Raw genomic sequence first — 16115 nt, 5'->3', positions numbered from 1 at the left:
TTTGATAGGAACTTGTAATGGGATTAAGTCATCAGTTAATTGGTTTAATGGTTTAAATGCATAACGCCATATATTAAAAAAAAACATAATTCTTATCAGTGTCAGGATCGAAGCAAGCGGAATTGTAATCGTGAGTTTATGATGTATGATTCTCATCATCTCTTAAGCATTACTCCGTTTTTCACAGGATCCGGTTACCTAACCTGAAGATTTGACAGATCCGGTTTTTTACAAAAGCGACTGCCTGTCTGACCTTGCCAGCCAAAAGACCAATAACAAGTTAGGCCACATAACTCTAAATACTCCAAAAACACATTTCTCGGACATGTTTCGGAAAATTTCACTAAAATTATAATATAATTTAAAAAATTATAATATTATATTATAATATTATAAAATTATAATAATATCTAGCGTGGCCCACATGGAAGTCTTTAAATAGGCTCCGGACACAGGTTGGCCGCTGCAAGGATAATCTCTGCAGGTGGGGATACCTGGTTGATGGTTGCGATGATTGCGAGTGTGGAGTATCACCACAAACTATGGCTCACCTTTTGTGCTGTCCTAAGTGCCCTAACACCTGCACTATTGAAGACCTGTACGAAGCCACTGACAATGCCGTAAGCGTGGCCAATTATTGGTCAGCAAAAATTTAGCTTCGATCGCCATCGACTCGCAAAGAAGAAGATTATATAATATACCTAAATATCACTACCACTACTCACAAATAACATTTCACTAAAATCACTTTATGATCCCTAGTTTGGTTAAGACATTACAGGCTGATTACCTAATTGTCCGAATGCAAGATGAACCGTGCTTTGGAAGGCACGTTAAGTCGTTGATCCCGGCTATAAAAACACCTCCACCAACCCGAGCAGTGTGGTGGAATATGCTCCATACCCCTTCCAATAATTGAGGGGAGGCCTGTGCCCAGCAGTGGGACGTATATTTATTATTTATTTATTTATTTATTTATTTATAAAGGTACATACAACATTACAGTGTAATCCAACATGAAAAACAATAAAAAATAAAAAATTACAATTATATTATTACTGGTTATGGTTTATTAATTACAATTATTATTATTATATAGGCTGTTTATGATTTTTAAGAGAGTTAAAAATATCACTCGTAGTCCTAGTAGATAAATAAAGATAAATAAATGGAAAGTGGAGAATTTTCGTAGTTAGTTTAATTCTGTAGTCTCTGCCTACTAGGGAAATACAACATTATGTATGTATGAAATACGTAATAATGGATAGGTAAAATAAAAGCTTATACCGGTATCCGCTCTATTATGTATTGGCTGTTCTGTTCACTGAAATTATTTTTTTATTTATAAGTAATAACAAAATATGACAGGATAAACAGAAAATATTATAACTAAAGAGTCTGTTTACGATGAAAAATAAATAAGTTTTATTGAAAGTAGATTCGCGTTTGTGTACAACCAGGGAACATAGAATAACGAGTATCTAAAACGTACAGAACAGACACTCACTTAGCTCAGTTGGCATTAACTAAATACAAGATATTTATTAATGACACCGTACCGAATATTTTGATATTCAGACCGTGATTCTGAGTTAATATCAAGTGTAATTTTCAGTCGCAAAACTCATTAAAATCTCCCTTCAAATCTTTTTAAAAAAAAATCAGTTCCATACGTTGACGATCTATTTTTAACCCCCGACGCAAAAACGACGGGGTGTTATAAGTTTGACGTGTCTGTGTGTGTGTGTGTGTGTTTACTGTCGGAAAATTTATGAAAAATGTGATTTTGTTTTATTAATTTTCAGTTCCATACTTCAGCGACAGAATAATTCACTTGATATTAACTCAGAATCATGGTCCGAATCATCCCTCAAAGTAACGTTACGATGACACTAGCACCCTGTATAACGATAAGTTATCGATAGTTTTTGCAATAGTATCTGAGGCCTTCGTATATGGCTCCACCTACATTATCCCGTTTTTCACAGGGACCGCTTACGTAACCTGAAGATTTGACAGGACCGGATTTTTACAGAAGCGACTGCCTGTCTGACCTTCCAACCCGCGAAGGGAAAACAAGCTCAATACAGGTTAGGTAATACACCTCCGAAAATGCATTCTCGGGAATGTGGGTTTCCTCACAATGCCTTCCTTCACCGCTGAGCACGTGATAATCCTTTATGATCCAAACATGTATTCGTAAACAAATTCGACAATCATTGGTTTAGTCCTGTGCTGGATTCGAACCTGCGACCTCAAAGTGAGAGGCAAGCGTTCTACCAACTGGGCTACCACGGCATTCATTTGTGGTTCCACCTACCTCATTAGGAATAACGGGTGTGAGTTCATGTAATGTACTTACCTATATTGTCAGAAATAGCATTACCGTCTGAATCCGTTTCCGAGTATAGTTTACAAGCATCACGGGATACGGCCGAAGCCTATCCACGCACAAGAAATATAATATACGGCCTAAATGTGAATTTATTAATCCAAATAGTGATGGCGGGTCGGACATGTTCCTACATACAAAGCACCCGTGGCGGTTACAATCTATTTTTTCCTCCTGGGAAATTCTCCGTTATCCCTCCTTCCCTTTACCGAACCGCTTTTCTCCTTCATGCTTAATTGCAATTAGGTTTCCGTGTAATAAAATATACAGTGAAACAACTCCGACCGACTAAATATTCCAGAAAACTTTCAAACGCTCTGACAGGAGCAAAAACAACTTAATATACTACGGAACCCTTTATAAACGAATCCCGTTCACGCTTGATTAGCTGTCCCGCGTTGCATGTTTTTCAAGCAAACATAAATATTTAATTTCCTACTTTTCGTCGTCAAACAGAACAAAAATCGCGTGGGATGAAATATGTATGTAACGTGAAAACTGGATTTTCAAACGGAGTTGAGTAAATATCGCCGTCTCGTTTACTCTTTCAGGTTAAGTAGGAAGTGAAACAGGGATAAGGTAAAGGGCAATTAAAATTCAATAGGTAGTTATTTCAAGGTTGAAGAGGTGCTGATCCTCGGGCTATGACCCTACAGAGGAAAATTGAGTTCCTTAATGTTTTCCATTGCCCCCAATCTGTTTCGGGTTTATAAGCTGTGCCTTTTGTTTATACGAATTTAAACAGTTGTAGCTTTGTATTACTTAGGATACAGAAATGTTGAACATCATTTGACAGACAATTATAGGGCACAGGTTTATTCAGGGGGTCTAATAAAAAAACCTAAGTAGTATAAAACCCTGTCAAAGGCATAAGGCACGAAAACAATCGATGTTTATGAAAGTTAGCCTGTACCACAGCCCGGACGCGTAATTAGAAATGCTAGTTCAATACGTCCCCGCCACCGGCCGAGACGAACTGGAGTAGCGTTTTTAGTGAAAAACGCCCGGAAACCCTACTCCTACTTTTAATTCCTAATTTTAACTACTTTTAATTATAATTATCGTCACCTTCAGGCCTGCTATCTTAAATATTGTTCCGGATAAGAGCCCTCAGCGCTCATTTGTCCGGCCAAGTAGTTAATGTCATTTGTGGACTCCAGTAGGAAATAGGCGTAAGTTTATGTGTGTTGTAGTACTGATGACAAACGAGGTCCTCCGTATTTCGAAAGCAAATTAAATGGTCAATCCCAATTTACCCTTTGACCCACGTCAGCAGGATTTAAGCCAAACCGGAGCCCTTAGGGTGGCTTGAAATCTTGAATTCGCCAGTGTACCTTCTGTTTATATATTAATTCTGAAGGAGTTCGGTTGGAGATCGGTGGCGCAGCGGTAAACGCGCTCGGTCTGCGATTGTTGAAGTTAAGCAAATTTCGCAAAGGCCGGTCATAGGATGGGTGACCACAAAAAAAAGTTTTCATCTCGAGCTCCTCCGTGCTTCGGAAGGCACGTTAAGCCGTTGGTCCCGGCTGCATTAGCAGTCGTTAATAACCACTAATTCGCACTGGGCCCGCGTGATGATTTAAGGCCTGTTCTCCCTATCCATCCATAGGGAAGGCCCGTGCCCCAGCAGTGGGGACGTTAATGGGCTGGTGATGATGATGACGATCTGAAGGAGTAATATTCCGCCATTCTCCGACAATTGCCACTCAGATTTGTAACGGTAAGCCGAAATTGGAGTCAGGTCTTGAAAATGGAATGGTACTCTCAGATCTTGCCGTGAACAGCAGCATACAGGATTTCTCCTTGATTCAGTTCAGTACATAGTTTTACAGCATTACATAATACGTAATTTAATCCAATTTTGAAGAATAAATATTTCTGATTTTTTTTTTTACACTTATCCTTCGCTCGAAAGTACTAAGTACTTTATAAAAAGCAGGCGTATCCCAAAAGTTCGTTCACAAAATTGTTGGAGGCGATGGTTGCTCCGGTAAATAAAACCCTTTGAGATGTTATTAGAAATGGACTTTTTTTTTGACGTGACTTATTGTAGATTTGCCGCAGATGGCATTAACTGCTTGGCCGGACAAATGGGGAGCGCTGAAGGCTCTCACCCGATACAACGTTTAAGACAACAGGCCTGAGGGTGCCCAGTTGGGCGCGAACCTCGGCTCAGGGCGTCGTCTGAGAGGAAAAATATTTGAAAGAATTAATCGACCCTAGTGGGTCCATAGCGATAAGCGCTGAATGAGGGAAATCGTCAACCACGCCGGCGGGGTCGGTATCGGGCAGAAATGGACTGTATTGTATTAAAAACTAGGAAATATTTACATAAGTTAGTAAAATAAGAAAAACATGCCTCATCGTGGCGTAAGTCTCGTAATATTGCCATAGCAAAATAAAATTATATAAGACTTTTGATGTTGCCAACAAAATAACATTTCCATTATTCCATGAACTAAACATGGAATTGACGTGATTTTTTCACCATTTTACCTTTGAATGCCTCGCAGTCAGCAATCAAACCTATATCAAGCACAATATGGCTGCCGTCAATGTAAGTATGTATTTATATATATTTTCAGGGAAATAATAACATTTCGGACGAAATACTGACATATTGTGAATTTCCGGCTTGTTTGTTAACAAATATTACAAACGGACGCCCGTATATTTAGCATTTGAAATGAGAATGTAATCCCATCAAAAACACTTTGTGTAAAAAGTTCAGAGAGTAGTGAGGTTTACATACTCGTAGTTCAAAATTCGTAATAACTGTTTTTTTTTTTCTCTCTTTTATAATTACAATATTAACATTTATAATAATATCGTTTGTATGGAAATAAATATTTTCTTTATTTCTTTCTAATGGCCAATCTGTTCCTGTTTACAATACAATACAATACATAACCGCTTTATTGCACATATAAACACAACACTAATTACAAATGTGACAAGAGAAGTACAATCGGCGGCCTGATTGCTAAATAGCAATTTCTCCCAGGCAACCTTAGGGTGAATGAACTTGCTATATATTGGAGTCGGAGACGGTGCAATACAGGTATAAGTAAATAATGCAATATAACTGTTTACGTACCTCATAAGGCCGAGATTTCCAGACACAAGACAACAATAAAACAATAAGGTGTGTATTTTAAAAAGACATTCGGTTTTACGACTTCGTCAAAACACTTTTTTTTATTAAGATGGGTTTGCTCTTGACTTCGTTCAAAGTAACGTCTTTTTGACGTGACCTAATTTAAGTTTGCCTCAGATAACATTAACTACTTAGCCCGACAAATAGGGTACACACTGAGGGCTCTCACGCGGTACAACATTTAAGGCAAGGCAAACTCCACTCAGGGCGTCGTATGAGGGGACGATATTCGTAAGAATTAATCGACCCTAATGGGTCGATAGCGATAACCGCTGAATCAGGGAAATCGTCGACCACGCCGGCGGAGTCGGTACCGGGGTTCTGAGGTGTTTGAAACCGATAGTGACAGAGATAAAAATATATGGGATTGACATGTTACCTCATGCCACCTTATGTCACTTTTTGTCCTTTTATGTCACCTTTCGTACCTTAACCCCTTCAATGGCTATACATCACTGTCACTGTCGATTGTCATAATCGTTTGTTACTTGGCTAAAGCCCCAGTACCCAGATCTAGGCGGTATAAAAACAATCGATTAATGCCTGAAATTTTAAGTCAGCAGTATTTAGGACAATGCACACACATAAACGTCTATATCCCAATTGCAGTAGTCAGAGGTACATCCATCGCAAGATGAACTAAGTACCCACACCTCACCGAACTTTGTGTTAGTCCAACGTACTAGTGACCCGTATCGCCGTTTATAAAAGTTAATTTCTCATTCCCGTACCGAGGATTGAACCGGCGCTCCCCACAGGTCCACAGTGTATTTTTTTAGACCGAAACACACCCCTGTTACTTCATACGAAACATCGTTAACAATAATTCATTTATTTCAAGAAACATGTCTCATATGTGATAGTAAACTTATTCTAGATGTAAAAAAGCCTAATCTAATATTAGATACTTTGACAAGTCACAGCATCTACGCAGATACGGGCAGTCGAGTCGCGCACCCATCATCGAGAGGGCGGGGTTGCACTGCCCCACACACACAGACACTACACATTGACGTTATCGTACACGCGCATCTGTGTATGTGACGTCTGTCGCCCATACGATTGAATACTAAAGTAACACTGAGGGGGGAGGTAAACCTAACTCAGCTACTGGTGGGGAGCGGGGAATTGCCGTTCTATACGTAGTATTGTTCCTTATTCTATGATCGAAGTTAGGAAAAATAAACAAAATCACTAAATGAAAATTTTCCCTTGAATGTCATCCGTCTGACAAACAATAAAGTACCTGTCAGCGAAGGTGTCATTTAGAGTAATATAACACAAAATATAGTATTTAATTAATTCTCTCGCCATCCAACGGGGCAACGCTGCGAGCGTGATGGGCACATTCAGTCGAGAGGTGATAAAAGGGAGTATTTTTAATTGAGCTTTTTGATTGAGTACTGTATATAAATTGAAAACTTTTTGTAAAGGTAAAAACTTATGCTTTCATAATTGTACAAATTATAATTTTAATGTCTTTGAATAAGTTTTGTTGTTGTAACTGTTTTGTTTATTGTTAAAAGTAAAATAAATTAATTTTTAATTAATTAAATTAAAATTATTTCCTAAAACTGGAGATGTCATTAGACAAGATTCAGTATGATCTAATCTGAACCGGCGTGCGTGTATGAAACGATTGATGAATGTGGAGGAAGCAAGAGAAGTGTGTCGGATCAAAGCAAATGGAATTCCATAGTCTCTGCTTACTACGATATGAAATACGAGTAGGTGTGAGTTTATGTATGTGTCGTGGCCAGATCATAGAATTGACCATTTCATGAAATGATCGACCATTTCATGAAATGGTCGTATTTCATGAAATGGCCAACTTCAACTGACCATATCGTTTAAACGTCAGCGTTTAATGATATTTCCATCCACGTTTGGCCATATCATTAATGTATGGTGTCCATGATAAGTGGTGTAATAAAAACGCGAAATAAGGTAGGAAATAATGTATTACTCTAGTACAAAGTACAAAAATGTTTAAAAGTCAAATAAAAATTAAAAAGTCATTTTCGATTAACAGAGTGTTGATGTAGTTGACATATACGCCGTAACTGCATCTCGCTTTGAAGTCGTCGTCATATTTTTTGACACTATTTCATGCCATTGGTCATCATTCAGTATACTTTTCGTGTGTAAGATAAACATACTGGCGGCGTTGGGGTGGCCCACGGCCCACCCCCGCCGCACCCTAACCTACTGTTATGCCTTGTAAAAATTATAAAAAAAGGATTATGATAATTTAAATTATGATAAATCATTTATGCGTTTTAATAGAATCCCGTTTCAAGTAGTTAATGCCATCTGCGGCAAATCTACAATAAGTCACGTCAAAAAAAGAAACTTTACGGACAGTAGGATCGTCTATATTTTTTTTTTTAAATTAATATCTCTTCATTCGCAGTTATAATTATATCATATTTTGAAATCCAATAATAGTCCATTGATTTACGTAGCGTGGTCACTCGACCTTCATTATTTGCCATATAACCTAAAAATAAAAATAAAGTTGCTGTCTACTGTTAATACGAGTTTTTCTTTTCACCTTAGTGTCAAAATATTGCTTCACTGCACTTTTATCTTGTATTTGCTCATTATTATTCGTATTATTCGCGTTCACACAAGAATAATTATTGTCCGCCGCCATTATGCAAAACAAAAACAAAGCGACACCAGCGCCACTGCCGGTGGATAATGTTACTATTTTACGATATGATCGCTAACGTTTGGCCATATCATGAAGTAATCATGCATTTAGTTGGTTATATCGTTAAACGTTTTGTGTTCATTGATCTGGCCAAACCACATCATGATGATCATTTCATGAAATGATCAATTCTATGATATGGCCACGATATATGTATTTTCATAAATTATAGATTTGCTTCGGATGCCGTTCGCTATGTACTTGGGTTATGATTAGTGTGTATTTTAGTAGTTTCATACATAAGTATGAAACTTTAAAAAATACCAGCATTATGTTACTGCTTTCAACATAATCTTAAATTCACTTTACCTTTCCCAGCGCTTCAACATGAAGCATCGACGATACCACCAAATAGACGCTTACAGTATTATTACAGAAAAAAAAACCCCGACCAGAAAAAAGTACTCTAACACAAGACCAGCTCAGTGGTTCCAGAAGACATTAGTGTTTCAAATGTCAGATCCCACATATGCTTGCAAGCAAACTAAGCGTGTAACATTCCTATCACACCTAACAAACAACCTGATGACCTTGAAGACCTGAACCGATTTCCACCAAACATAGCTAAGAACACTCTCGACTGATATACCTTTGAAACAAAAAAAAACGCATTAAATCTGATCATCCGTTTGGGAGCTACGATGCCACAGACAGACACACACACAGACACGTCAAACTTATAACACCCCGTCGTTTCTGCGTCGGGGGTTAAAAAGGAAGATTAACGACGTTTAAAATATAGCCTGTGTCATGAAAAATGTCCAGCGGCCGCGGCGCTACTGTCGCAGATTCTGCCTTGAATTATTATGACTTGTCAATTAGTTTCATGAAAATCCGTCGACGGATTTCGTGACGCGGATTACAATTTTAAACCTAGTCTATATTTAGCCTTCATTTAATAAGGCGCATGGAATTATGAATTCTGTCAACTAGCTCAGGTAATTGGGGCGAAGGAAGCGCGCTGATTGGCTCACTCGAGCCTAAACACGTCGAAAGGCTACGAATTTAGTCGCGATTAGTCGGATGTGTTGACAGAATCCATTCGTCTAGGGGACTAGGAGGTTGTATCGTCGATGGTTTCCACCTAAGCTGCAACATGAAGTGCGACTGCTTATCCACTTCGAGAACTAGGGAATGCAACATAACACTCTAAATATAATTATCTACATTATGGTTTTTGAATACAGTGGCGGGCCTAGGGCGGTGCGAGCGGTGCGATCGTATTTGGCAAAATCAGCTAAGACGGGACCAAGGCAACACGGGGAAGTGCGTGGTAAAAGCTTGCAAAAACAGAAGCTCAAAAGCGAAAAAAGAAGAATGGAACATCATATTTCTAATAAGTAATGACATTGTGCATCTTTTCATAGAATAAACATATTAATTTTAGCAGTAAAACCCACCAAAATTCAATCTGAGTCGCAGTATAACCCGACAGCGTTATGAAGCACCACGCGATAATATACGTAATAAGACGATGCGTACTTTCTTAATTTGACACGATTTTATTAAATGGCGGTTTATAACCGCTGTGTACGAATGTATAACTAAACAAGCGCCAAGTTTTCGCCGCGTTTTTCTATCAAGCGCTGTATCTACGGTAGTGGTAACTCAATGCCGTAAACTAAAAGAAAGAAACAGAGAGAAAGAAAAAGAAAGAAAGAAACAGTATTTTGAGGCGCGCCACTGTGAAGTCTCGCACCACCTAAATATTTCTCTAGGGCCGCGACTGCTTGAATATAATAACATCGTTATTCTTCCTATAAGACGCCACTATAGCACGACTAAAATGCGACGAAAGGACGACTTAGACGACTAAAAGACGAGCGAAGGCGAGCTAGCGTTTTCCTGAAAGGATATCTACTTGTGCACTTGAAAGCTTCTTATGTGGCAGCGAGTTTATCTTTATTTTTCTTTTTACATAACATAGCATCACGCCTGTGTCCCCGAAGGGGTAGGCAGACGTGTGTAGTGTACATCTACTGCTCGCCAGCTTAAGTCCCATGTAGGTAGAGGCTGAGCCGTGTCAGTGACCGGGCATAAATCCTGGAAACCAAGTGATATTAATTATCTATGATTCAAACATGAATTCAAACTCACAAAGTAGAATTCAGTGGTTTAGAACCTGAGCAAGGATTCGAACCCATAACACTACGATGTAAGCCACACGTTCTCCGAACAGGGCTATCACGGATTTTCCTATTTACGGGCACGTGTTTTCGTAGAGCGTGAATTTATGTAGTCTTCAGCTTTCCTAGCTTGAAGCTCTTACTAGAAGTCAAGTGCATGTAGCATTAATATTATGTAAAGTGTACGTGTGCACTTTAGGACCATGTCCCATTTACTCATTTGACAAACTGAATTGAAAGTCTCATGAAATTTCGAACATGTTAATGCAATAGGGTTCTAAAGTGTGTGAGTACTTACTTCATCATCTCCCTAGCGTTATTCAGCTTTTCACGAGGCCCGCTTACTGAACCTGAAGATTTGACAGGTCCGGTTTTTTTTTACAGAATCGACTGCCTGTTTAACCTTCCAACCCGCGATGGGAAAACGAGCCTAATACAGATTAGGTCGCCTCCAAAACGCATTTTCAGTAATGTATGTTTCCTCATGATGTTTTCATGACATTTATAATTTAAACATGAATACGAAAAAAAAATCGATAATCATTGGTTCAGGCCCGTGCTGGTATTCGCACCTGCAAGCCTACCTGTGTTAGTACCTACTTGTGATAATAAAATACAGCAAAATCTCCTGTCATAAACACCAAACGTGGATAAAAAAGAAAATGTTGAAAGGATTGTTACGGCGATTGAGAAAGGGTAGGGAAGGGTAGGTAAGGATGTTAGGGTTATAAGTTTCAAAATAAACAACAGTATTATCAAGAGTATTACATACCTAATTTACTAATAATTAGGTAGGTACCTAAGAACTTATGAGTAAGTTTTAACGAAAAGTATATGTTTTTCAAAGCTGTTAAAGTGGTATTTCAAAACAGTAAGTAGTCAGTAAGTAAGTACATCTAGTACCTACACACCTACCAAAGAGTTTTAAATCGGGATTAAACAGATTCAACTCAGCTCTCCTAGTTTTTAAATAATTTTCATCCTAGAAATTGCATTTACCGAAGCCGCTTCATTATAAAATATGTACCTACCTACCTTCTTATAAAAATAGCATAAGTATTTATACAGGTACACAGCTGTACATAGGCGTCCCCTCAATCAACCGGCGGGGGTATGGAACATACTCCACCACGCTGCTCGATCTAAGCACACATTCATGCTGAATCGTGTATTTGAAATTAATTTTAAATTAAGTGTTTGAAAGTATACAAAATAAGAAAATATTAAAAACACTTACTTGGTCGGTCCAGGTCACTTATAAATTCTTCAGATTCCAAATATCCTTCAGTCCCCATCGTGATAACAACGAAAATCAAAAGTAACTCGAACATAGGAAAGCTCGATTTAAACACAACTATTTTATTCCACATAACTCCATAAACACTCGGTTAATTATTTTATAATCTGTAACTGAATAACTTTTAAAATTAAAAACTGCCGGTACTGAAAAATATTCACCAAAAATCCAATAACTCACAGCGAATCAGGCTTACAAATGAATTCGGAATTTAAACCACTGTAATTTATCACTCGTCGAATACCATCCGCGATTTGAATTATGCCGCGAAATTTTTCTTTTTATTTTTTCTTCTATTTACGGGCACGGAGCACGTGTTATCGGCCAGTAAACAATGGATAAACAAAGTTTCGGGAGCGAGTCGAGGCGTGCGTGCGTTTGTACGCCGCGGGCTACACTGATCGGAAAACGATAGCGCGCGAACAATCCACGTGGAATTGCAAATACGAATTTTGGAAATGGAACTTGTCATTGAAATTCAACGTGCCAGTGACAAACGACGTGATGAAACAAGTGAAGGGTGCGAGCTTCGTGCGATGCCGCCTCTGTCTATGGCTGACTTTCGTACGCAATATTGAGCTTGTCATTGTAACATTCTTTTTAATACGCAAAGACCTTAAGCTTTTATATGCCTTACGTTATGATTTTTTCTTTCCATGATCCCGTACACTTTTAATATTAATAAAATACATCAAAATTATATAACTCATCATCAGTAAATGTCAATTTAATTTTTAACTCCAGTAAAATATAAGCTCTCGATAAAAATAATTCAGTAGATCTTAGTGAGTACATTTTTCTATTTACATAAATAGTGATGGAAAAAGCTAGCTAATAATTGGCACTGACGTCTTTTAAATTAGCCTCCTAAATAACCTCTTTCTATGACACACCTAAAAGAAAGTGTCTGGTAGGACCACTGGTCACCTTTAAATGTTATTTGGAAGCAAATGTCTGATGATAGACTCTGGGCGGCAAGATATGGGCAGTAATTATTGAGAACCATCATCTCTCTAGCATTGTCCCGTTTCTCACAGGGTCCGCTTACCTAACCTGAAGATATGTCTGGACCATATTTTTACAGAAGCGTCTGTCCGTCTGAATTTTCAACCCGCGAAGGGAAAATCAGCCCAATACAGGTGTGCGTCAAGCTAGCGGCCTCAAAAAAAAAATGGGCACGAAAAAATAATTTGACCATACCAAAAAATAGTACTCTTATTGAAAAAAATAGTACCTGTTGTAAAAAAAATAGTACCATCACGGTTCTGGATTTATAGCCATGTTTTATTGCACTTGCTAGCTTGACGGTGAGCGAAATTTGGCGAGAGTTAACGACAAGGTCTTTTGCTTTGATTTAAACGCCAAAAAATAGTACCGAAATAGTACTCACCCCCTGCAAAATACCGAAATGAGTACTTCAACGGTTCCAAAGTTATAAAGGCAGTTCTTTGATCCCGCTGGCTTGACGTTTTGAAAATACCTATTATCTGGGGAACGCTTGCATACTTCAGTATGTAACTAATGTCAATAAACTCGTATGAAATAGTACTTCCTACCATCATAATTTTGATCCGATTCTCTTTGTAGAAATATGTTAAAAAATCATCATAACCTATGCCATACATTTGTTGTAGATACAGTCACGTAGACAATTACATAACCTCACAATTTATTCGTAAGTGTTGCTATTACAAAAAATTGCTATTGCATACACCCATATGCAATAATTTTAATAGAAAATGGCTGCATGGGTCTAGTTCTTATTGAAAACAATCTGTGATTTTAATACATCATAATACATTTTTAATCTACTGTTTTATTTTATAATTTATACCTTCATGTTCAAATTGTTACGGATCGAAGTGTTTATTAATAAACAATTTGCAGTATTTGTAGAATAACTTAAAGAGTTTCAACAATGATATTACTTTCATCTGACAACCCTGGCACTTCACCAATTTTTACCCAAAAATGGGGAAAAAATACTAAAATCTGACAACATTCTTCTTGAGCATGTGTAATAATTTTGTTCGCGACGGTACCTGTCTTGATAAATGTATGACATAGGTTATAATGACTTTTTGACATATTTCTACAAAGAGAATCAGGTCCAAATTATGATGGTAGGGAGTACTATTTCATACGAGTTTATTGACATTAGTTACAAACTGAAGTATGCAAGCGTTCCCAAGATAATAGGTATTTTCAAAACGTCAAGCCAGCAGGATCAAAGAACTGCCTTTATAACTTTAGAACCGTTGAAGTACTCATTTCGGTATTTTGCAGGGGGTGAGTACTATTTCGGTACTATTTTTTGGCGTTTAAATCAAAGCAAAAGACCTTGTCGTTAACTCTCGCCAAATTTCGCTCACCGTCAAGCTAGCAAGTGCAATAAAACATGGCTATAAATCCAGAACCGTGATGGTACTATTTTTTTTACAACAGGTACTATTTTTTTCAATAAGAGTACTATTTTTTGGTATGGTCAAATTATTTTTTCGTGCCCATTTTTTTTTGAGGCCGCTAGCTTGACGCACACCAATACAGGTTAGGTCACATACCTCCGAAAATGCATTTCTCGGGAATGTGGGTTTCCTTGCGATGTTTTCCTTCACCGCTGAGCACATGATAATCATTTATGATTCGATCATGAAACATAATTCTTATACAAATAGAATAAAATAAAATATTAATCAAATGAGATAGGCAAGTTTCTAGTACCTTCTCACCGGCGCAGCTACAGGCTCAACTCCTTGCAGAAGATGCATTGTTTACAGAATGTTATGTCAATACCAAAGTACTCAATTGACGTTTGACGTCATCGATCGTAGCCATACATCCATGCCGAGAAACATTTGAAGCCAGATTGTGGTCAAAAGGGAACAACTTTCCAATAAAAAAGACAAAGAACGGTGCGACTATTGCGGCTGTGTGACTTGCAAATACCGACTTTGCCTAAAAATTCCGTCACCCAGCTCTGTGTGACACAACACAACTGGCTGGAAAACCCTATAGATAAAACATATGATACATCAATGGGAAAAACTCAAGTATACATATAAATAAATGCTAATTTCCATGTTCATCAATTATGAGATTTGTCGCGATTCAGAATTTGAATTTAGAAATATGTACTATTTTGAGTCAGGCCGTAAATGCGAGAAAGAGCGTATTTCCCCTTACTTCTAGACCGCTTACGGCTTTTAAGACTTAAGTAAGACCCAGAGGGGGTGAGGTAAATCTAGCTACAAATGGGTGCGGGGCGGAAACTTACCATTCTTTATTGTTATTTTTTATTATTCGACTCGATAGCGTGCAATAAAAAGATGAGAGATCAAAAGAAATGAAGATTCCCGTTTGTATTAAGCTTTTTACAATATTTAATTAAGAGAATAATTCGAAAGATGATCCTATTAGACCAGGTTTCATTAAATCTCAGTAGAATTTTATTTAAATTCTAAAAGGTTTTTGTTATTTGCTAATTAGATAAAACGAACGTTCTAATTGCGATTTACATCGTTTTATCTCATTCATTATTCACTGTTAGTAATTGAGTCTGATGGATTTCTAAAATACATGTATACGTTTTTACAATAAAATACCAGATAATATTTTAAATTTGACAAAAAATAAATTTAAAGCTCATGTGAAGCTTACTTTATGTAAAAAAGCTTATTATAAGATTAATGACTACCTAAATGATAAAAATGTCTGGTATTGAATGTGTTCCTCTAGTTATTAAATAACTTGTAATGTATATCCTCATTGGTTTTTAAAAGATGTGTTGCTGTTGCAGTTTCTTGTCATTTCTTCTCCTCAGCCATAACACCTTGCGAAATGACGTAAATTCAAAAATGTTACATTGACCTTCAACAAGTTTATCCATGATAATTACGTTGAATAAATGATTCTGATTTCTGATTTCATAAAATTGCCTCCAAAGATCACTAACGGGGTAGGCAGAACCACCAATTCTGTCAAGAAGCAGCCACTTTTAAATTTGGCTTAATGCAACTTTAGTAATAGACTACTCTGGGCGCCATCCCACTTGCGTCAGACAGAGTACTGCGGGGCGGAAGGCAAAAGGGAAACCACTGCCCTATTTTTCCCTAAAAAAGTAGCATGGAAATGCTGCACCGACAAGAGCGTGGTTCTTAAATTGATGATGATGGCAACTTTAGTTACCTGTACAGTTTTGACTCACAAAATACACTGACTCAGATATGGACAAAAATTATAAGTGGATGTGATGAACTACTATATGGCAACAAGATTTGTACATCACACACAATTCATTGGCCCTATACGTCTGTTTCAGACGATTTATGACGTCATTGCCTCGAAGAAATGCACTTTCTACACACAATAGTTAAATGAAATTAAAATTAATTTATTTCAGATAATAAAATCCATATGTTCTATCAAAT

At 37.5% G+C, this 16115-nt stretch overlaps 1 protein-coding gene across 1 annotated transcript in view; it reads right to left on the bottom strand.

Annotated features, from left to right (window-relative positions):
• LOC126374854 (nephrin-like) overlaps positions 1-12055 on the bottom strand; it is a 175392-nt gene extending 163337 nt beyond the window's left edge. The window contains exon 1 of the mRNA XM_050021612.1: positions 11629-12055. Coding sequence (XP_049877569.1) covers positions 11629-11761 — 133 coding nt within the window. The 5' untranslated portion in view covers positions 11762-12055. The remainder of the gene's footprint in view (positions 1-11628) is intronic.
• Between the last annotated feature and the right edge of the window lie 4060 nt (positions 12056-16115).

This window comes from Pectinophora gossypiella, chromosome 18, assembly GCF_024362695.1.
Source record: "Pectinophora gossypiella chromosome 18, ilPecGoss1.1, whole genome shotgun sequence".
Lineage (NCBI taxonomy): Eukaryota > Metazoa > Arthropoda > Insecta > Lepidoptera > Gelechiidae > Pectinophora > Pectinophora gossypiella.
Note: the sequence above shows the minus strand (reverse complement) of the source record. Positions and strands in the feature narration are given on the sequence as shown.